Raw genomic sequence first — 23,805 nt, 5'->3', positions numbered from 1 at the left:
TTCACTAATATAATACAGATATAAATATGTTTGAGATCCATTTACACAGCTCCATGAGAATATCCATTAATTGTTCTTTTGCTGGTTCCCTAAAGACAACAGTTTCTTCAAGGGCCCAATTAATCCAGTCCTGTCCAGAAAAATGATCTAAACACACTTAACATAAGCAATTTTGCTTGGGCTGGTAAAGAACAAAAAAGGCACCCATAGATAAGGCACACAGTGCAACAATATGAAATGAGAGTTGTAATAGAGGCAGGTATCTTTACTCTTTCTCTGGTTGATGCTCTGGCAAATGCATAGGACTGCTTCACTAACAGGGAATATAAGAAGCAATCAAGAAAGGCAGTTATAATTGGCTAGATAAAAAAAGATGCATTAGCCAGCCAATATAAAATACCAAATGTTAAGGGTTCTGATCTCTCAATTCAAGACACAGAAGGATGAATAAAGATGTTCAGACCAAACAGAGAATCATTCCTACACAGACTGGTGAATCTGCTTTATCAAAAATCTAAGTTAGAGACTACCACTAGAATTTTTTCTCCACTGAACTTATGTGGCCAGCAATCAGGACATAAACAGAAATACTGTATCTGAACAAAGGACTGGGCTATTGTGATGATGCAATAAGTAGGCAACACTAGTAAGACAACAGGCTTTTTGACTTAGAGCTTCATGATTAATCACATATCTGAGTTCTCTGGACCACACTGGGGAAGCTAGGTGGATAGAGACTATAGAGAACTGATTTCTTCATATTTCAAGCAAAAGCTGTGGTGAATACTTTCCGTACAGAGTTTTAAAGAGACAAGACAATCTGTGTACTTGTATGGCCAACAAGCTTGATATTAATGCAGGAAAACTAATGTTAATGCTGAAGTAGGATTTAATCAAAGAATTAATAGACAAGAAGATAATTCATATCAACATTATATTAAATAAACAATAGAGACTGTCATTTGTTGTCAATGAAAGTTAAAAAACTTGCTTAATTAATGTAGCCACCTACATTTAACACACTTAAGGCTTGAGTAAAATACTTAGCTTCATGTCAGCCCCCAACATAATGATGAATCATATCAAAGATTAAAAAATGATTAAATTGAAAGATTTTTTTTAAAGGCACTTTTTTTTTTTTATATTGAGAGCAATTAGTCTTTTTGGGGAAAAACAGAACTATTGATCTTCCCTGATTTTTAAGAGGGAGAATTATTTCTGGAAGATTTACTTCATTCAAATTCAAGTTTCATGATACGGTAAGATGAATGGCCTCTGATGCACATAGAATCACGTTAGGTTTAGAGAACATGCTATTGGCCTTTACAATCCAGACATTTATGGGAAAAGCTATGTACACAGAAGGAGGCACAAGGATAACAATGTTAGCAAAAGGCCTTGGAAAAACAAAACAAAACAAAACACACAACTAAAATATTCCATAAAGGGTTGTTGGCATTTTGGGGACATGGGGTGGAGGGTTGAGGATTTTGGTGTGAGGGGCATTGCTGATTTAATTCTTCACTTCACAGAAGAACTCAAAAAAGAAAAGCTATGTGATGAGATAAATCACTGTTTCAACCAAGAGGAGAGGGATCTAAACTGCTCTATCCATTAGATTGAGGGAAGAAAAGATTCAGAATGCAGAATGTTCTCTGAATCATGCATGACATGTTTCAGTAATTCTTGTGAGATATATTACAGAACTTAGAGGAGTCCACTGCCCCTTCAATATCTTTAACAAACATCATTATCATCCAGAACATGGTTTGACATAGTTGGAGAGGAAAGAGAGGATAAGAGAGGTGAGGAGAGAAACAAGAGAAAAAAAAGGGGGAAAAAAAGAAAAAAAAAAAAAGAACGATCTGCAGCCTTTTATTACCTTCAGCTGTATGTTGTAAGGTCACTATAATGCAACGCACACGAAGATCCAAAATAAGATCCTGAATGATCTGAAGCATATCATTGGGTATCTCAAGTGCAGTAAGAGACTCAGAACTAAGCCTGAAAAGAATAAATAATAATAATAATAATAAACTGAAGTTTAAATCTGTGTAAGTTTTTTAGCAGATAAACTACATTGAATTTTTGTAAGATCTTCTGTGTATGTGAATACAGTAGCTCCATCCACAGTAAGTCTTTGAAAACTGGTTACCCCAAAGAAAAGTTTACTTATTTGCTTAATTCAGAAGCATGTAAATACAGATTTTTTTTCTGTAATGTTACAATAATTTCATCATAGGAAGATGCCTACTTTTCCCACTGTCCTCTTGCACTTTCCCACCCACTTTCCTGCATCCATCTTATCTTACAATCTAAAAATAATCCTTTTAGAGCAGAGGTAGCTCTTTTGCTCTGTTTATATGAACATCTAGATCAAATCCTAGGTCCACAACTGGGTTTCTGAGGCATCGTCTATCTGTATTAAACAACAAGGTGCAATAAAAGGTTGTGTGTCAGATTACATTGGTACACACATTTAAGGGACCAAAAACACAGCTACTGCTGAGCAAAGAATGAATTTGTTGACTGTTTTGTTCTGAACCGGGATTGGGCTCAATCACCAAGTTTTGTAGCAGAGGATGGAAAGATTCATTTCCATTTTCCCCTTTAGAAACAGCAACACGATAGCTGCTTAGAAGGAATTTCATTTCAGCTCTTGACTAAAAGACCGTTGTTATTCAGACTTTACTTAGGGGCACAAAGTGAGGTTTATTGCTTGTTTCCATCTCTTGAATACCTAAGCAAGGACAATACAAATACAGCCATTGCTGTTTCCTGTACTGCTAATACTTAGCAAAGCACAGGTACCAGAAATTGTCAAAGAACAGCAGTAGGAAGGCACAAACAAGTATGTTTGAGTAACAAGTGTAACATTTCCAGCCATCCACCTGCAAACTCCAGTTTTTTACTCCTCGTGTTGGTCATAATCCATAAAAACACCACCATTAATTGCTAACTAAATTCCAACTCCACAGTTTTAACTCCAAAAATGTTATTCAGATCCTGACTGCTATCAGCTCAGCATAACTACTGAATCAATAGATTACATAAATCTGCATTATCTCAGTCATCCAGAAAACACAGGATGTAAACAGCCATCTGTGAGAAATTTAAGTGACTTCAGACTGCATAAAAGTCCTGTACTTGGAGTCGATTCCATTCCCAAAGGAGCGCACAGCTTTCACAACTCCCTTTTCCTCATACAACTCATCCTAACATACACACCTTTCTAATCCCTACAATGAGGCCAAAGTCTTGCAGGCCATGGCTTCACTTTATTGCAGAGCTCTCATTTATCCTTTGGAACCTACTTCTTACATTGGGCAATGACAGAGTGGGATACAAGGCAAAAAAGCATGTAACCACCCCACTTTAAGCTGTTTGATGTATATAAACAAACACAAAAACTAAGATACAAGCACTAATTCGGGAAATGACTGATCCCATCATGTGCTTCTTGATGACTAGATGCTGGGAATTACAAAAATAAGACTTAAGTCATCATATAACTTTGCGACAAGTAAAGTTTATGTGTAATGTATAGACTATTCATGAGAGCAGTCCAACTTCTTTGTTGGTGAGAGTCGCAAGAATTAATTAGATTGTCAAAGAATGCGGGAGCTTGAAAAGAAGACCTGCAGTACTTGCAAAAATTCAAGATTTGGTCATCACTGATTGGTACCATACTGTGGTATGTTCAATCCCTCTTCTCCAGATTGCCCCTCTTCTCTACTTTTGACTGCTTTGCATTAAACCCTAGCTCACTCCTGTCAAGAGCCAGAACAGGCATTAACAACATGAGGTGGTGAAAAGAGTTTCCCAGATTTCAGTTCTGGTACTCATTACCAGGGCAGTAGCCAGAAAGCATGATGAGAATACCTAGAAAAGAGTCTTCACATATCTTATAACCTTATACTGGATCATATCTCAGACGGCAGAACTCTGACACACAACCAACCTTCAGACAATCTGTTGGTCAAATTGCCAAGCCAGTGCAAGTGGTAAATCCTAGATTTTTATAATTTGAGTGAAATTGAATTACTTCTCATAAAGGGGCAACATGCGTGCTGAAGCCTGTTCCCTCACCCCTTTATGTATTTTTCATCAAATGCCAAGTCCATTTCTTCTTAAACTGTACGCTTTCCACAAAATTCAGCCAGAATAAGAAACTTCAACCCCCCCAAAAAAAAATCCACGTGAAATTCAGATAATGTAACTGACAACAGACTTCTGGAAAATGTTAAACAGACTTAACAACAGGTGCATATCATTGTTAGCTCCATCTGTAGTAAGAGTTAACTACATGTGAATTAACATATGAGTAAGAGTGAACTACATGATTTCTCTTCATCACCTGTGTTTTGCTTGTTATTTACTTTGAAACCTGCAAGTAAGAGGTATGGTATCAAATCCAGGTTATTACTTGAATTTCCAAAAGATACTGATGATGCATATACCCTCCATGGACAAATGGAAGCAAATTCCATGTATTTGAGACATTTTGTAATTGATGGCGTGCACTTCACTAAGTTTATAAACAAACATCATTACAAGCAGAATAACATTATAAGCAGGAGCATCACCTTTCATAAGACAACTGTGAAAGCAAATCGTGATTTGAGAATGATACTATACTGAGAGTCATGTTATTTTTATCTATTTTGGCAGAGATGGGAAGATATGTAGTAAATGAAGCTGATAATTGCAAAGCTGCCTACCTAATTTTACCCTGAAGAATCAAATCCCATTTCATTCATAGAGCATCTATGCTGTGCCATGCAAATCAGTTATTCAACCCTTTCCTAAGGTGGTCTAGGAAAAAATGAATATAATATATCATTTGTAATAAGAACGTATCATGAGACATTACGAATTAAACTTGATTATAGAATCCTAAATCTGCCCTAAGCTATTTTTCACAATCATATTTTTGAAAGCATTAACATTCTCAGTACTCAGAGTATTTAATGAAACAAACAAAATAATTTGTGTTAAAACATACGCATTCCAGGAATAGCATCATATTGTAGGTCAACAGCTCCATTTACCTTACTGTCTGTATGACATGTGTTAGCCACTGGCCAGAAAGTTCAGTTTTCATCTCCCAGCCACCATACTGTCTTGATTCTCCTTCTCTGAGACTGAATGGAAGCAAAGCTCCACGGATAAGTTTCACCAGAGAGTACATCACTTCTTGAATCATTTTCTGAATCAGAATAAGGAAAAGAAAAATCAAGCTCTATCAGTATGCTTAAGAAGTTATACTATACATTTGCTATACTTGCTATACACTTGCTATACTTGCTAGACACAACATCTTGTAACATGATTTACAGGAGGTTCCACATGACAGAGCATGGAAGGATGAGGTATAAGGGCACAAAGATGATTTAAAAAATCTGATTTTCAAGGTGGTGATGCTAAAATATCCTGCTATGAAAGGCAACTGAAAGAAAGCAATGTTTACTCCCCATAACTTACCTTGAAATCATTTTGTCTTTGCCTAGCGTTTTTCTTCGATCTTTCCATTTGGCCAGATTTTTCAGCAGTCTTGTGAAAATGAGAAAATTGAAAAGTGTAAGTATCTCATAACCACTGTTAAAATAATTCTGAAAAAGGGGGGTTTCAAAGTGAAGAAGTGAAAACCGAACACTGAGTTTATGATGTAATTATAAAAACTAACTCATGCCATCTGAACAGGCAGACTATACATATCAATAAACTTCACTTACAGTAGATCAGTGTGCAAATGTTTTATTCTGAGGAACAATATGTATTTAAGACAAAGTTGGAGACAGATGTAAGAGTAGCTCAAATAATAGCAACTTCATGAAGTCAACGTATTCTCATTACAATGTTAATGAGAGCTAAAACATATATAGTCTAATGGTGCATCGAGTTTGTATGAAGAAACTATTTTCTCAGCATGGAAGGTGCCCAGAAAAAGGCATCAATATGAAGTGACAGACACTTTTTGGAATGAGACCAATTTGGAATTACAACATGGATAGGGGAGTGGTTTTTTATTATTATTATTTTATTTTGTGTGTGCGTGTGTTTTTAAGAGCAGCATTTTGTTGAAAAAGCCCTTGAAATAATTCAACTAACTGTAAAAGAGAGTCTGCAAAATAATCATCATCTTAATGGACAGTTCACATTTTTGAGAACTGAGGAACGTGAGTACACTTTGCATGAGACAGTTACAGTTGAAGAAAAACATGGTTTGACTAATAGTCTTCCTGTTTGTAGTTCCAACCTTCTGTGGAGTCTACTGAGAACACAAAGCAAATTATACCGAAAAAGTTTTTAAAATACTGCGTTAAGCGCAGATAATAGAATTTTATAGTTAGAAAATCTCCTATTTAATGTATGTACAGCAACATCTACTGGACAAGAAGTGCAATAACATGACAACAGTTTATTCTCAGAGACTACGTTTACTTTCAAGTCATTAACTTGAAATGCTGTATTTTTTGAATTCCATCTCTAGCAAAAGTGTTTCACATTTTTAGGATAAACTACATCTTTTGAAATAATCACAGCTTAGAAAAAGAACTAAAACTGCTCAACCATTCTGGAAAATAGATAGCTATGAAACTGTTGTACTTTAAAGCTGAATTGTAGAGTTTCAGACAAGGAGAACAAAACTTTAGAATTACTTCTATGTATAATAACCACTTCTCTCTTTAATGCCTTAAAAAAGAAAAGAAGCAGTATTCCTTTAAACCTCAGGTATCAAGTTAAAATTCACACCGTTTTGCAGCTGGATTAAAGAACAACAAAAAGTTCAGAGATCTTTGGTATCTTTCTTTTCTTAGTGGTTTTGCTGAAGACCAATCTTAAACCTTTCCTGCACAGACAGACCAAAACTATTTTGTGGTAAAACCAACGGTTACTACTCACATATGCTACTTCACCTAGAGTGATTCAAAGAACTACACTTTTTAAACTGTTGAAAATATCACGTAAATCTTTAACTGACAATATTTTAAGGCATGTAAGCTAACCTTTCAGAAGCAAAAAGAACACACCCCCCCAAACCCAAAAACCCCTACAAACCGAACAAGAAAAAATAAATACAGTTTGTTATTTATAAGTGGGGATTTTCTTTCCCAGTTTTTACAATGTCTTGTGGACTTGTTCAAGTTAACCGAAATGACCGTCTATGCCATTTTCACAGGACTTTTCTCACAAAACAGTAGCATGTCACTTTGCTTCCAGAATGACAACAAACAGCAAGTAACACAGTTAATAAATTTCTTACAGGACAAATAAAATCTGTATGGTTTCTTATAGAAAAAGATACACGTCTTGAACATATAAACCTAAAACATATGAAGCCTTGAATGAGATATGGTGACATATTCTTGGGTGCTCTAGAAGTTTTCTAGCTCATGCCACTCTGTCCTCTCTGTTACTGTCTGTTGATTTATGGCATGCAGACACTCAAAAGGAACAGAGGGCACAGTTCCTCCTCTCTTCTCTAAGAACTTGGAGGGTCTTCCATACGAACCAACAGACCAGAAAATACCAAGCATACGGGAGGGTGAATTTCTTACAAGGTCAGAATCTGTCCCAACACAAGAAAAGTACAGGTACCTTGCAGACTATGGGAAAACTACCTCCTCCTTTTCTTTCTTTCTTTTTTTTTTTTTTTTAATAATTAATATGGAAACAATGTTTTGATTAGACCCGACATAAGATCACTGCATTTTCCACTTGCAGTCATTCTCAAGAGCAAAATTTCCTCAACCTCATTTACACTTCAAGTCTCAGTTTCTCTAGAAATTGCTTTCCTTTTCATTGTACTCAGAGAAAGAAAATCACAATAACTTAAATTTGTAAAGTCTAATTTCCAATAGTAGTTATCAAACATGAAAGCTGTCATTTCCCTTACAAAATAAATTTTGTGAAAGCTAACAGTACCAAGATTTATTCTTGATTCTACCTCCTTCACAGAATAGCAGGAGTAAATTAAATGTAATATCTTTCTTTTGATTTTATCATGTGAAAGGAAGATTATGAATAGAATCTATTTCACTGGGGCTGCTAGGAGCTGTATATTGTGTTTGACATAGTACCTATAGTACCTATCAGTATCATCATATGAAAACATTACACGGGATATCAGACAGTGACAATAAATAGAACTGACAGCTTGAGAAATTAATTCTTCAGTTAGAGAAAAAGGAAAAAAGCAAAACAAGCATCCAAATTGCCTTTACCCAATGTTAATTTGTTTTGTTTTCTACTAAATCTGCAAAGAATAGTAGTTAGCTGTCACTGCAGTTCCATTTTAGGGATTATTTTCTAGTGGAATAGTGTAACTGTGATGACTTAGGGATGTAAGCACAGCAGGACACTGTAAGCATGACAAGATTTTATCTCGACTGATGAAATGATATTGCCACCATTAAACAGAGAAGTTTTAGATGCACAAACCTTTACGCTTAAATATAAAAATACAGAAATTTTAATAAAGAGAAGCTGATATGAATAATACACGTTGAAAAGCTTGCTTATTTTCTGCCTGTTTCATAGTAACCCAACTGACGCTACATCTACTTGCAGACCTTGTCTTCAGAGTTTTCTAGGATCCAGAATGACCACGTTCAACCTGCATTCACAAGACTTTGCAGTGATCACCGTGCAGATTAAGTGTGCATTAGTGCCTTGTAATCTGTTGATGGAACAGAGCACTACCTCTCACTGTGCTTAAATCATGTGTTTGTCTTTGTCAGATTCGCACCTTGGGAATATCCCATCACTACAGATCTCCTTCTGGAGGAAGAAAAACACAGCTTGAGGACCAGAAGTGAACTCTCTATAAAACATATTCTGTGACCAACTTTTAACAATAACACAAAACCAAAAGGTATTATATTCATCCGTTAACGATTATGATGGTAAACGGTATACTACCCATACCAAGTTAATTATGAAATGTGTCCTTTTCAGATGTGTTAATAGCGTGCACATAAAAATGGCACATGATGGCATGAATTGTTACTTTTTTTTTTTAATACTTTCTGCATCTTGGAGTATCAACATTCTATTTACAGAATTTGTAGAAAACAGATCATTTCAGCAAAGACTAGGAGTACAGGTGACTGCAGCTGACTACTTTCAGACTAGACTCCCTGTAGCATTTCTGTGTACAGCGCTCGTCTTGGTCATTTTACAACTCTGGCGTTGAAGCTATCTTCACTTCCAAATTCTTAAAGCTCAAGAAATGAGTACTCCCGTTCCAAAGAAATGAAGCATTTTTTTTTCTCTATGACTTTGTCTCTTACATATCTCTATCCTTCAGACAATTTGCTATTTCTTCAGGTCACCAAAGAAGGGCGGCTGGTGACCTATGATCAAGAGGTGAAACTACACAGATGTTGACTCCAGCATCTGGAACACACACAAAGGCAGAATTCTAAGTAATTCCAGTGTATGCTTTTATTCTTTTAAAAATAAAGAACCTCACTTCTATAGGCTAGTATTACCAGACAAGCTACTTCTCACCATTTGTAATAAACCAAAGGTAGCATCTCTCAAATATGTAAGTTTACAAATTGTTTTTATAAATCCCTCAGATTAAAAAAAATCCAGTCACTTCTTCCAGTGAAATATAATACTTCAACATAATTATTATGGAACTTTGTTATTTAGAATTCATTTATATACAAGAATCCGTACCTCACTGAATAAACTTCCATTCACATAAGAAATCCAGAGCTTCCAGAAGTTGGGCAGCTGACTCACAACAAGTTTTGTCAACTTTTCAACAAACACAACTTGCTGAGGTGCTTTGTATCGCCAGGCTAAAAAGGGGGAAAATGAGGGGGGGGAGCAAAAAACAAAAAACTTTGCATTAATAATAAAATAGATAAAATAATAAAATAGGTTTGCTGTTGCCTTGTATTACACAAGTGATTATACAGTATAGATATAAAACCCTTCAGGTAGGAGTGGAAAAATTTAACAGCCTGGTCCATATAAATGCAAATAATTGGTACACATGCAAGTTCTTTCTTATTTTCTCATATGCTTACAAGGTGCCAGCACTATGACAGAATGTACAGACAATTCACCGAACAATCCATTCAACTGGTCTTCTGTCTTCAAACCACTAAAAGTTAAGGTAACATGAAAGCAATTAAGACCTTCGAAGTTTCAGATGATGAGGTGGTGATGCTAAAGAATTAGGGCTGCTAGGATGGGTTTGGTAAAGGTAAACAATGGGAATGGGAAGATCTGCTTTATTTCTAGCTCAAACAATTTTCCATTGTGGCCTGGGGAAAGTTGCCAACCTCTCGTCTTCATTTCCATTTGTTTGGTAAAATCTTTTCTCTGGAAAACAGTGAAGATTCCAATATTGTTGTTAAAACTCAATAAATGTAGCACTAAGTATATACTGAGATTCTTGGATGAAGAACACAATCAGAATTATCATATAACACTGCCACATCTCTCACTTCACCAACCTACTTACAGCCCTGCTACACTGGCTATTAAAACAAAATAGCTTACATTTTGGCAGCAGATAACTTTTCTCGGTTTCTTATCAAATGGGGCAAAAGAGACTGGCAGAGGGAAAGTAAAGAGAAAGCTGAAAATGGGCAGAAGAAAGGTGCTGATTAATATGAAAACCAAAGGAAACAAATATTTCTCTATAACCATCCACCTTCTCCACAGAACCTTTCTTGATAATGATGTTTTTAGCAAACCAGGATATACAGGCAATTCTTACATGCTAAAAGACTGTTATATTTCACCTTATTAACTAGAGTCTACTTTAGAATGTTGGGAAAACAAATTTCTGAAAAGACCATTTAAAGAGTTTTTTTTTTTTGCTGTTGTTATTTTTTTTTTTAAATAAATTGTGGTCTTTTATAAATGAAAAAATTAAAAACATGATATCACCCTACATAACTGGAAATGCAGAAAAATTTCTTGCCTTTAACCTGCCAGAGAGTATTGTCCATACATAATAAGAGTTCACCATTTAGGCCGAAACAGGTGCCTAATAGCACATTAGGTAACTAGCACACATTACCAGAGCCTCACTATTTTATTGTGTTAGTAGCTGGTCTTGAATCTCCTTGAAGCACAGCATGCTTTCAGCAGCATCCATCTCTAGAGGTGCAGGTCAAGTATTGGTCCACTTGTTTACTGGATGGATAAACATCTCCACTAACCAAAACATTCTTTTTCATCACAGCGAAAACAACTAGGGACTGTGGATTAGTATTCAAGAATCCAAAAATCACACTGGAAGCCCAAATTTAGGAGAGAGACTGACATAACTGAAGTGTAACACTCAGCTCATAGTGCTGTTCCCGTTAGGGAGCACAAAAACACTGAAGTTCGAACAGCAAAACTTGTACCGTGGACACATAGATGTCAGAGTTGCACTTTTGCCAGCTTAGTTTATGACAGTTCGAGAACTGGTCTAGACCCAGTAGCAGAAAAAGCCTTCTTACTAACATAGACTGTGACTGTGCCAGGAAGCTGGGCCAACACTGCTATAGCAACAGAGGCTCTGTAATGCCAACAAACCAACTTCTAACCAAAAGATTTTAATTTCTCCTGGAAACCATATCATCTTTGCCAAAAGCTCCAGTGCTAACCTAAGGTTACGACCAGGGATGTCTGTTCCTAACTATAAACACAGAATTTACTTTCGTATGATACTCTTTTTCCTTCCAGGAAGAATACTTCAGGCCTATTTCAGAGGCTGTCTTAGTCTCAAGTCTGCAGACAGCAGATACTTCTTAGAATAAGTTACCGCATATCATGGCAAAAGGAAATTCAGGCCATAAATAACAGCATATTTGGACTTTGTTGCTAGAGGAAGCTCCAATCTATATTAAAGATTTTCTTAAAATTTGATGAAACATTTTCTTTCATTCTATTTATTCTATTATAATCTGTTCTATAACATCCTAATGATGAAACTAGATGAAACTAGATTTATTGTTCAGACATTCTCGCAAACATACACTCAAGCCAGAGCTGAATTGTATTTGAATACTGCAGTTTCAAATTCAAAGCAATTTGTTCAAAAAAATGTCATGTACAATGACTGTCAATTACATTGTGGAGTAAAACCAAATGAAACCAAAAAAACTATGCCATTCCTCAAATTTTCTGAAAAATAAAAGGGTGCACATGCTGCCTGAAAAGAGAGTAAGTACATCATAGAATACTTGGAATGGCATCTTGTGCACAGGTATCATAAATGATTTATTTGCTTCAGATCTCCGCTCTGAGAACAGCAAGACAGCAAAGCCCTCAGCTCTTCCTAAGCATGCAGTGGGCACAAGCACCTAAGTAGCAATGAACTTAAGTCAGAGGCAACTCATTCTCACTCTAGGGTCTGTGCTGGATTAGACTCCTAATGTATTGTGATGTTCTGATCCTCCAATTTTCCTTTGAATTTTGGTTTAAACTGCTGGTTACAGAATTTGAAAAACTTGCTGAAGACATGTCTTTTCCGGGTTGTAAAAGGTTAGTGTTCCATAACTAAGAATCCGAAGCCAAATATCAATCAAACTGAAATTGCCTTCACTAAATGTAACTATTTAAGTTGAGAGAAATGCTAAAGAATTTAAACAAAGGAAAAAAAAGAAACTGGATTGACTACGCTGCTTTGCTACATTGTCTGGCATGTGTATTGGTAGTGTTGCAGAAACCACTTCAAAACATGCAAGTACTACGCAGAAACCAAGAGCTTGTATTAATGGTGGCACAGAACAATCAGCAATTCACTGTTTTGCTCCGTAAATACCAGGCTTTGGGCTGAGAAAGGACAAGGTTAACAGCAATACAGTAATGTAATTACTCAGTATACACGTATATTTTGAAAGATAAACATTTAGTTTCAAATCATGAAGTAATTTAATTTTCTCACTTGTAAAGTTACACTGTGGCAGCACAAGAATGTACAATTCTTTCATCATTCTTCACTATGTTCTTGAGAGATTCCCTTCATTCTTCTTTGTGCTCAAAAAGATCAGATATTTATAGATGTTTTTTCAAGTAAGCCCACAGAGTTGGGAGAAGAGCAACATCAAAGCAGAACAAAGCCAGAAAGTTCTTCATAAAAAATTACTTTCTGCATAGCTTCAAGAACTAAACAAAACAAAATATCACACCCCCAACTGGTGTGAATGCTGAACTTTCTGAAATAAAACTATTAAAGCATTTATGTCAAAACTTATGCTTCAAAGTTTCAAGCAGCTTGGTAAGAAATGACCTCTCCTGTGAAATGCATGTTTTCTGACTCCTGTGATTTCACTATTAAAAGACTCCTGTTGTTTGGACAAGGTGCACTGAAGACACTCTTGACACACAAGGGCTCTGTTGGTTGTGGACACACTGCTCAAGCTAAGTCATACACTTTTGTTTCCCTTTCTAGGTTCAGAAAATAAGGGACCCAGAACTGGGTATGTGAAGTCACAGGAGAAGCAAATACAAGATCTGTCTTAAACGCACACAAAAGATGTAACAACAGCAATGGGAAAGTAGGTGGTTATATAAAGGGGGAAAAAATCTGATACTGTGAAAAAAATTTACGAAGATTTTAGTTATGAACTGCTTTTTACTTCTGGGAAAAAAGCAAACAAACAAACAAAAAAACCCACAAGAAACAGAAGACCCCCTTGGTAAGCAACGGTAACACACAAGAAGAAAGAACACAGTTCCTAACATTAAAAAAAAAAAAAAAAAAAAAACATTTGGAGTGAAGTTTCAAAATTCACCTCTAAGACTTTGTCTTCACAGAGATCTAAGATAATCTATAGCAGCACGTAATGTTAGTAATGGTGACTGGAGAGATTTGCTGTCTACCAACAAACCAAAACAATAAACACACAGAATCTAGGTTTCTGTTTGTTTTTCTGACTGTGCAGCACACTGGATATAGGGAATTACAGATTTGTGTTTCCAAACAAAACAGATGCCTACCATCATCACGGCCAGACTGAAAACTGCTGCCTCTTTTCAATGAAGCAGTTTGACTGAGGTGGCCAATTGGAGATGGACGCACATCACTGTCCAGGTCTAACATGGGACTGTGGATCAATGAGGCGCCTATGGAGGGGGAAAAAGAGTAGAAATAATGATTTTGCACATCAATTGACATGAAAATGCATATGGATTCAGATTTAGTTTGGAAGTGATACAAGACTAAAGTTATCTATCAAAAACATTCTTAATCTTGCTTATTTAGACTGTTTGTTCATCCACACAAACGCTATTCAAAAACGCTGCTATTGACTCCCACAGCAAAGCCAAAACCACTTATCACATGAGAAATGTTCTTTGGTCTGTATGTCTCAGCTTTTACAATTAAGGCCCTACAATTAGTTGCTTGAAAGCCATGGATAAATATATTTATGCCATTAACGACGTGACACACACTGGCATATGACTGAAAATACTTTTCAACTGCAAAGGCTTCTTGTGTCTCCAACTGAAGCAGGAAAGGGCAGAGTATTCTACTACTTCTTAGATGCTTGACCTACACAGAATTCAGGTAGTAAGAATCCACCCATCATGAAGCAATGAACTAATTGCTCCGTATTCCTGTGCACATCTATAAATCACCCCCTATGTACACATGGTTCCAAACACAGAACATATTTTGCAAAGAACCAGTTACTGTTTTCAAATTAATTATATTTTCTTTGAGTGTTTGTCCATATGTAGATCACTATAAGCAAGCCCTAAGCAATGATCTAACTTGGTGGAGGTGTATACTTGGAGTCTAATAAGTGTTCTGGAAAACAATTTCATAATGAGAAGACCATGACGATTTTTTATTTTTATTTTTAAATATACTAAAGCGCTGCCGGTATTTCTCTTAAAGTCTACATTGATGGTCTATGAATCTCACTTTACAGATATATTTCTGAAAGTAACCACCAGAAAGGATATCAGCAGTGGACAAGTGAGCTGTAACACAGCTGAACTTGAATTAATCACAATTCATAGGGAATTTTGTAGTGAGAATCTCGGAGTTTGAGTTTATATTGCTTGATCTTTTCCATCAATACCTGCATTCACTTAAAGTAACAGGAAAGCCACACAGTAAGAGCACTAACTCTAACGTGACTACATACAGGAACAAGAGTAACACAAAATAAAAAGGACTTGAAGTACGTTTCTTCTGAATTTATGTTTCTGCCAGACCAGTGTTGTAATAAAGATACACCTAGTCACTTTACTTCAATGGCCGGGATTTAAAGAACAATATTAAACACTGTGAAAATCACTGCAAACTACCAATAGGTGACAGTATTGTTTTTTGGTTCTTTTTGAAAATAATTTTTCCTCCCATAATTTTTAATGGCTTTTAAACAGATTTCCTGCGGCCTCAAGGAGGCACTGTCATTACAGAGCTGCCAGTTCCCTGCTTCATGTTATTACCATTCACACTATAAAAAACCTAAGTAAATAGATCTATTTGCTACATACTTAAAAACTGCAATGGATACACTGTGTTAATTGACTATGTTTGACCTGCATTGTGAATATGTTGACTATTCAACTTCTACACCACTTATTAAAACTGGCTTATATTTATCACACCTTGAAAATTAATGAATTTTCAGCTATACAGAATCTGCTGCAATGGGCAAGTAGCACCACAGTCAATTTCTACTATAAGTTGATTTGGGAAAAGACTTTTCCCTCTGAATTAACTAAAAATACGAGGAAGGAAAAAAATAAAGCTATCGGAAGTTTTTAGAGTAGGTATGGATGCTGCAAATAGTTAATTATGAACATGTACTATGCAACTGCCCATACAACAGAGATCTGTGTAAGGTCACGTATCTTCTGCATTTAGGATTCAAATACCTGTAACTTCTAAAACATATCTTAAATGTTGTAAATTTGCAATAATTAACTCGTGTGAAAACATTCCAGCAACTGTCCAGAAAAAAGTAAAACAATTTCTTTTTTTGATTAAAAAAAAAAGATGCAAGATGCATTTGGTACCTTACAGAGATTCTACCCAAAATAAAAAGAATATTGTATAAAAGATTTTAAGAACTTTTAAGCGTCTCACATAGTTCTTTGGTTTCCATAAAAATTTGTCTCTGAGATTCATATCTGCCTTTTATTTGGTTGAAAATAAAGACATGCCCAGAAGTATAAATCAGAACTGTCAAAGGTATTGCTAGTTAAAAAGCATATATATTTCATACATAAAAATAAAAAGCAGCAATGCTATTTCCACAAAAACTACATTTACAAAAAAGTCATGATACACCAAAATTTCCCTCTTTGATGTCTTCATGTAGGATTTATGCTCTCACCCTTCAAACACCTTGTTAATACGGGGAATTTCTTGTAAACAGATGGTATCTAAAAATGACAGTGCCAATTAAACCTCAGAATTAAGAAAAACAGACACACTTACCAAAACATCTTAATGTGAATTAGTTCAATTAAAGCCATTTGCCTGAGGTAGCTGAAAAGCTAAAAATTCTGTATTGCTGATGATATACTAACCCCATGTCGCCCAAATGGTTTATATATTCACCAGTAACAGAAAACACGTAAAGAATACTCTCTTGTTCCACCAGAAAAACCACATCATCAGTTTGCAGCCGTACCAGGAAAAGAAAGTTTAACATGAACTAATTTCTTAATTGGTTGTCTAGCATTACAAGCAAGTATAACACAGCAGCAGGGAACTACAACAGCACATATACCCTCAGGACTAATAAACATCTGGATTACATTAGCAATGCTGATCTTGCTTGCAGCCGACCAGAAGATAGCGCTTGAAGACTGCACACTAATGCATATATCTTGTGTCTAAAAAAAAAAAAAGGAAAAAAAAAAAGAAGAAAAAAAGGAGTAAACTTAACAAACAATTTTTCTCCCACCCTAATTCATTCCCTCTCTGGAGCCATGAGCTTAATTTTAGCAGCATAATGTAATACAATGAATTAATATTAGTATGAACTGTAGACACTAATATTTATAAACCTAAATAAACTATCCAAATAATAATTTACTGCTTATTCATTATCTGATTTGTATACGATTTCTACATTCTTAGATCCTGAATATGGCATAGCAAGAATCTCAATTTTTAAGAAATTAACTTTTTACCATGCTAACAGTTTTTAAGATATTGTATAAGCAAATGGTACGAAAAATAGATTCCTGGCAGACATCCGTTTTTTAACAAACATACTGCATCTTTGAAGTTACACAAGTATTTTTTTCCCCCAAAATACAGCATCTACATGGAACATATCTGTCAGTGACTACAGTGCCAAGTGTATATTTAACCAAGGAAACACTGGAAAAATAAATGTACTACATTCGCCTCTTCTACCTCGTCATGACAAGTAAGTACAAGAAGTATAATTAAATCCTTCTTACATTTACAACTGTGAAATCATGAGATCAAATAAGTTTTGAGGACCTTAATATTGCTTTAATTTTTTCTTTTTAAAAGATTTTATTGGGTTTCAACTTTTTGTACATATATTTTAAAGGTATGCAGAATAAAATCGAGGATATTCAGATACTGTGTGAAATACAAACAGTGCAGTGTCTTTTTTCAGACCTCCCTGTTCTAGTGCAGTAAGATATCACCAGAATAAGGATTTTAATAAAATACAATACAAGCACGATGCTTTTTGAGGTCATTTACTTTATTTGGGTTTTCACTTTTCTCCAAATTTGTCAGTACTAGAGTTGCTACATGGTACGTATATGCCTACAGTATTTATGGCTGATGTACATACACTTTGACCGCAGACTTTGTGCATGTCATTGTCTGTATGCTCTTGGCACGCAGCACGTTGCAGCCTCAGTGTAAAAGACAACTAGCGTGAAATTTGCCTAAAATATGATTTTTCCATGATCAACGATTTAAGCCTTTAAAAGCAGCTCAACGTTCGTATTTCAAACCCATTACAAAACCGAGTGCAAGACCCATCCTTAGTGCCACAGTCCTGCTTGCTGTGTCCCCTTGCTGCCTAGCAGAGCGAGGCTCCTGGCGGGCATCAGGCCCACCTTGCCTCCCGGCTGCCACCAGGCCTCGGCCGCGGCTCTGTCAGCCTGTTGCAGCGTTAATGTCTCGCTGAAGCTTTATAAAAGGCTTTTTGCAAAAGATACAGAGTGACCTGGAGATAATGCATGGCCAGTGTTTTTCGCAGTGACAAAAAAAAAAAAATAAAATATTTACAAGTGGCCAGCCTCGGGCTGAGTAGTTTTTCAGTGTGATCCCCCATGGCAAGTCAAACGCCACTCATTACACAGACTAAATGCATAACCACTGCATGTATATGAGCACGACTAGGAAAGAAAAAGACTGTACAGATGTGCAACCAGGTGAATACAGTTACTGTATTCTTTCATCCATTATGTATCTCGCAGCGAATTTTCTCACAGGCTACAATGGCGAGGGAGTGCTGATCTATAGCCTCCGGACGCTCTGAAGGGCGGCAGACTTCCTTACCACCCTTAAACACCTTTGAACATTTTTTCCTGCGCACAGCGGGCCCTTGTCCTGTGCTACAGCCTGACCACCCACTGTTGCTTGTTGACCAAACACACGGTGCCTGGAGCCTGCACTGACACGACCAGGATAAGATTCCTTTCAAGGACGCCGCAGAGAGAATTTCAATTTGTCTGGGCAAAAAAATTAGGCAAGCAGAAGAAATTACCTAAAAATTAACCTGCTCAGCAAATGAATGATTGCATTTTATTCTTTTTCTTGAGTACTCTTTTTGTTCTAACATTAAATAAACATTTATTTGGAATCTGACAGTTTTAAAAGATCAACACGAAAATGGGTTGTATTTCTAGCAAAGAGATGAGTGCTAAAGATTAAAATTGCTGCACTTTAGGGAAAGCACACTTTTGGAATACATTTTCAAATGTATTCCCCCCTCCCCCCTCCTAACTAAAGGTTAGTCTTTGTTATCCTAAATGTATAATGAAATGATTTTTTTGGTTTACCACAAAAAAGGCAATTGGGCCTACTACTATTTTGAGTGGTGTTCTAAGTATTTCACATCACAATCTATGGGTAAGCCTTACTGTCAGTTCTGCAGGCCAAAAAACACTGAAGCAAAAGCCAAATACTCCGAGTTCAGCATATAAACAAAAATGATGTCATTTTACTAGCGTGAGCTCCAGCGGACACTGAGATCTTCAGCAACTTTGAGATCAGTCCACTTCCACTAAATATCCTGCGTAGCGATTTAAAAGACTCAGGAAGACACCGAGGTAAAATTCTAGCCACAGAAGAGTTTCTTTTATCTTCAGTAATACCGGTCCTTCTCAGTTTTGATTTTATACTACCTGTGCCTCTTTTTAATCACGGTATTTACTGTCTGTGGGATGAATTCTTATTTAAAATTTTATTCGAACAATGCCCCCTCCATTTCCCAACAAAAATCTAAACATCAGCAAAGTTACAGATACAGGTGGTTAAAGGAAAACAAATCTAGTGTCAAATTTTGTACTGATTAATTTTTTTTTTCAATTAATAACCCATTAAGGGTTTGCTTGACGACTGCTGTCAAAAGAGTATTTCTGCTATGGACAGGGGATGTGGTTTAGACGTGAAATGGTTCCCAGCTGCAAGAAGTCTTCTTCCAGATGTACAGTAAGCAAAGGCAATGGAAGAGAACCAGCTGCTAGGATAACAAATTGAAAAGGCCCTTTTGACACAACGCTTGCTGGCCTGTCTGATCTAACAAAGATAGATCTTTCATTGCAAGGTGAACAGAATCTCAGTGTGGCACAGAAGACAGACCAATGTGTTCTAAGTAACTGTCTCTCTCCTTCATGCTACACACAGCTGCTGTTAATCTGGCACAAAACAAACAAACAAACAAACTACAACAACAAAAAAAAAACAAAAAACCTCACACTTTTTTTTTTAAAACGGTATCTGCACCATATTCTGAGTGCTGCAAAGACTATTTTTTCAGCAGTTTAAACAATAACAAAAAACACTGCTGTGACTGAACTAGTATACTTGTGTATCGAGAACTGTCTCCATCTTGGGAACATTAAGAGGCTGTACATTTTGCAGCCAGAAGGGTTGCAGAAAGATCATACTACCACTTCGTTAGTGTTTCCATTTACACTTTCCATTTACATTTACATTTCAGTTTCTAGAGGGTATTAACAGATAGCTTATTTGTACTAATATTACTTATATCTCAAAAAGGCCTGTTAGAAGATGTTTAGTCACTTTTAAGATAACTGGACTGAAGTCCCTATGCATTTTAGCTCATAGCATCATGAAAACTGCCCAACAAATTCAAAGTCTAAGCAATAACCATTGGCCACACAGAAAATAGCCTTAATCTCCATAGGTTCTTTCCCCAATACTTACATTAAGAATCCCATTGCTTAATTCATTTTGGCTACCTGCCCAGTGCCACAGGCAAATTTTAAACTAAACCTCATTTATTTACATTTATTTTCATGTCATTTTACGTCACTATATCCCCCATGTTTCCTGTACTCCAAGTCTGGGAAGCAGAAACCATACTTAAAAATCTAAAATTATGTCCTAATAGTAGGGGAATTATCAAGTAAAGTTAAAAAATGCAAATCTATAAAAGTTGTAATCAAAGGAAATGGTATAGTATCCAGAAAGCAGGTCCAAAAGCCTCTAGACTTCTTCAAACAGTAAGTTCAAAGTTCAGAAGAATCAATTCAGACTAGCCAATACAAGGCACAAAATACCAGCACAATCTAGTTTGTCATTCAGGTATTGTTTATGAGACATTTTAGAAATACTACTTTGACTGAGCATAGTGCTTTTCTATGTTAAATTTTATATTCACAGTAATCAAAAATATTTTTCCTGTCTTAGTCTCACACATTTCTATCTCCCTAACACATATCTACATATTAAATAACAGCAGCAAACTAGCTTTACCTACTTTAGGTCCTTCCAGTGGGCAGCAATAGCATTTTGCAGTCAGAGCTATAAATGGAATCTATCAGTGCTTCAGAAAATTACTTCATCACCATAAAAAATAAGTTTCAAAAACAATAGAAGAGCACAAATGTCTATTCCATTAGTAAAAGACAGATATTAAATAGAAAACAAAAAGTTAATAAATCTGTTTATTTCCAAGCATCACTACATCGTAGAGCTAGAGCACAAGGCAGCTGCACATGGGTCCCGTGTCCATAGGGGCATCTTTTATGAAAGACCCTGAGTATCAGAGAAGCGGGAGGATGGCTTTATGAAAGGACACTACCATTCAAGTTTTGTGATCTGGGCATCCCCTGTACTGCTTAATGCTTCCACAATGACTTTGACTATGCTGTTGAGTGTCTCTCTCTGTCCTGGCTGCTCATACGTCAGAGCATAAGAAATTTTAATCTGCTGTCATATACGAATATTCGCTCATTCCTTTCAACATATGGGCTTGGATTTCAACAGTTTCTCATCTTCTGTCCTAGGTTAAAGGTTGGAATAGATGATCTTAGAGGTCTTTTCCTACTTAAATGATTCCAGGATTCTATGATTCTGCCTGCATTACTTACCTCACAAATGAGAAGGTCAGTTATGGTTATACAGCGTAAGAGAGAGCCAGGATGAAAGCAGAGTTGTGCAAGTAACAACTGCCATATCGGAGTATGTAATGAAGTCTACATAACTTGAGACTGATCAGCAAACCAGTAGGGTTTAAGACTGAGAGGAAACAGTATGTTAATACACATACATAGATATTCCTCAAGGAAAATTAAATTCTCTCCAAAATGCTAGCACTGCCATAAAGGAGTTTTTACACAGGACTTTACAAAATTCAAATTCTACTTGCACCCTTTGAAATGAACACAACCAAATATCTAATGATAAGATTGCTGTATGTTTTACAATTACTAATTGTCTATTTAAATCAAAGAAGACATCTGATTGAATAATTTGCTGTTGGTAGTTAACAGTCTTTTAAGACATACTGCCAAATCATCTGCCAAAGTTTAGTACAGCCTGACACACCTTTCAATTTTTGGAAATAATATTAATACACGCAGGATTAACTGAAAACAGATAGTACTTGAAACACATAGAACTTATGCTAACCACAGAAACACAGTCCAAGAGTGAACTCCAAGACTATTACAGCACTGTAAATTTGCCACATATTTCAAGCATCAGAGTTTGTACTATACTGTGATATTTTGCAGTTCTTAGGACATAAAACTGCAGAGTATTTTTACAAAAAGGAGCTAATCTCTAATAATAGCCAAGCAAAGAGGCTCTTCTATTCTTGTTTTACTTTACATATGGAAGTGCTGCTGAGTGTGAAGGATTCACACTTAGATATAAAAAGAAAAAAATATATACTTAAATATATCTCTAATTTGTGGTTTTGTGATAGCACTTTCAATTACCTCAACGTGTACATTAGTTAACTCCACTCTTCAACTATGCTTAGGGTAGTCTTGAAAGTACAGCCACTAACATGAGGGTAATCAAAGACAAAGAACCCAAAGAGAACACAGAAAGAGACATAGAAAAGTAGATTTATTTCTTGTCACTATTGGAGCTTTGTCCAGATCATCTGGATGAGATGATACATCACCAAGATCTCTCAAATAAGATAGAGGAAGATGTTATTTCTATAAAAGAAAGAAATATTTTAAGCTGTAATGACTAAAGGGTCATCCTCCTAGCACTATGCAAAAAAAATGGTACAGTTTTGTCCCAGTGGGAGTACATTGTTGGCTTTTCATTAATGACTGAATTTGTAGGAAGTTCTCCTTAGAATTCACTTAGCTTTGGTTTTTTAGCTTGCTTAGGAAATAATTACAATGTTAACCTTCTCTTCCCAAATGCATCATGGCCCCACAAATGAATTATTTGAGAATGCTTGGTTTCTGACAACTAGCTACAAACTTTCTGTCCAGGAATGCCAGTAGAGTTTTTACCAAAAACTTTTCCAGATAAGAAAAGCAAAGTTTTTTGTCTAATTCCAAATCCATTTCAGGTAGTAAAAAAATTGATCACGTGTAACAACTCAGAGCTCTAGCATGCTTTGAAAACTACTAAATCATCAGCAAAATACTTTTGCACAAACTCAGTTGAAAGTTGAAAAATAAAACGTGCACAAATGCATAAATAGAAACAATCTGCTATAAAGGTTTAAGTTTACTACACTGAAGAGTTTTGAGTCAGTCAGTTTGAACCCACAGATTCATGGTCGGCAGAAAAACAGCTAATAATAGCCAGAAACTGTTGGTATATTCAAGGTGGAATTGTAATCTCTGTTTGTATAATCTAGCAGATGCCATCTGCTAGAAACAATATATATTATCTCTGTTAAAAAGAGAAACCTAGAAAAACATCTAATGCACTTTCAAGAGACTATCAACATTATGACCTACCTCTTCCTCCAAACACTTGATACACAAAATCTTTTCCGGAAGAATGTTTCAAACTCCAGTTTGAAAATTTATTACTATTCTCTCTTAAAAAATACCCTCTGAAACTATGAACATAGAAATGACATTTCTGACTTCAAGTTGATTTGATTTCTCAAAATCATGTATAACTAATTTGATATCTGAGTGAAAAAAGCACACTTTTCCTGTCAGAAAAGCATACATCAAAGAAAGTATATTAAAATAAATTCCATGTCTCTGATCACAATCAGCACTGTTCTGCTTGGCAGTTAATACCAATTCTTCTAAGTTTTCTCTTTGCCTTCTCCCATCTGGTGTATGCTAAAATTAAAGATGTATGGAAATGAGAAACTAAGTTTAGCAACTTTCCTTTGCCCAACTAGATACTAAATGGGG

The 23,805-nt window shown here is 35.9% G+C and overlaps 1 protein-coding gene across 2 annotated transcripts in view; it reads right to left on the bottom strand.

Moving 5' to 3' along the window:
- EXOC2 (exocyst complex component 2) overlaps positions 1-23,805 on the bottom strand; it is a 131,542-nt gene that overhangs the window by 52,810 nt on the left and 54,927 nt on the right. For both annotated transcript variants that reach the window (XM_035552662.2, XM_035552663.2), the window contains 5 exons: positions 13,963-14,088; positions 9,691-9,815; positions 5,485-5,553; positions 5,052-5,209; positions 1,883-2,004 (listed from right to left, as the gene is read on the bottom strand). In XM_035552662.2, the coding sequence (XP_035408555.1) occupies positions 1,883-2,004; positions 5,052-5,209; positions 5,485-5,553; positions 9,691-9,815; positions 13,963-14,088 (600 nt within the window). The remainder of the gene's footprint in view (positions 1-1,882; positions 2,005-5,051; positions 5,210-5,484; positions 5,554-9,690; positions 9,816-13,962; positions 14,089-23,805) is intronic.

This window comes from Cygnus atratus, chromosome 2 (assembly GCF_013377495.2).
Source record: "Cygnus atratus isolate AKBS03 ecotype Queensland, Australia chromosome 2, CAtr_DNAZoo_HiC_assembly, whole genome shotgun sequence".
Lineage (NCBI taxonomy): Eukaryota > Metazoa > Chordata > Aves > Anseriformes > Anatidae > Cygnus > Cygnus atratus.
This window is presented reverse-complemented; position numbering and strand designations above follow the sequence as displayed.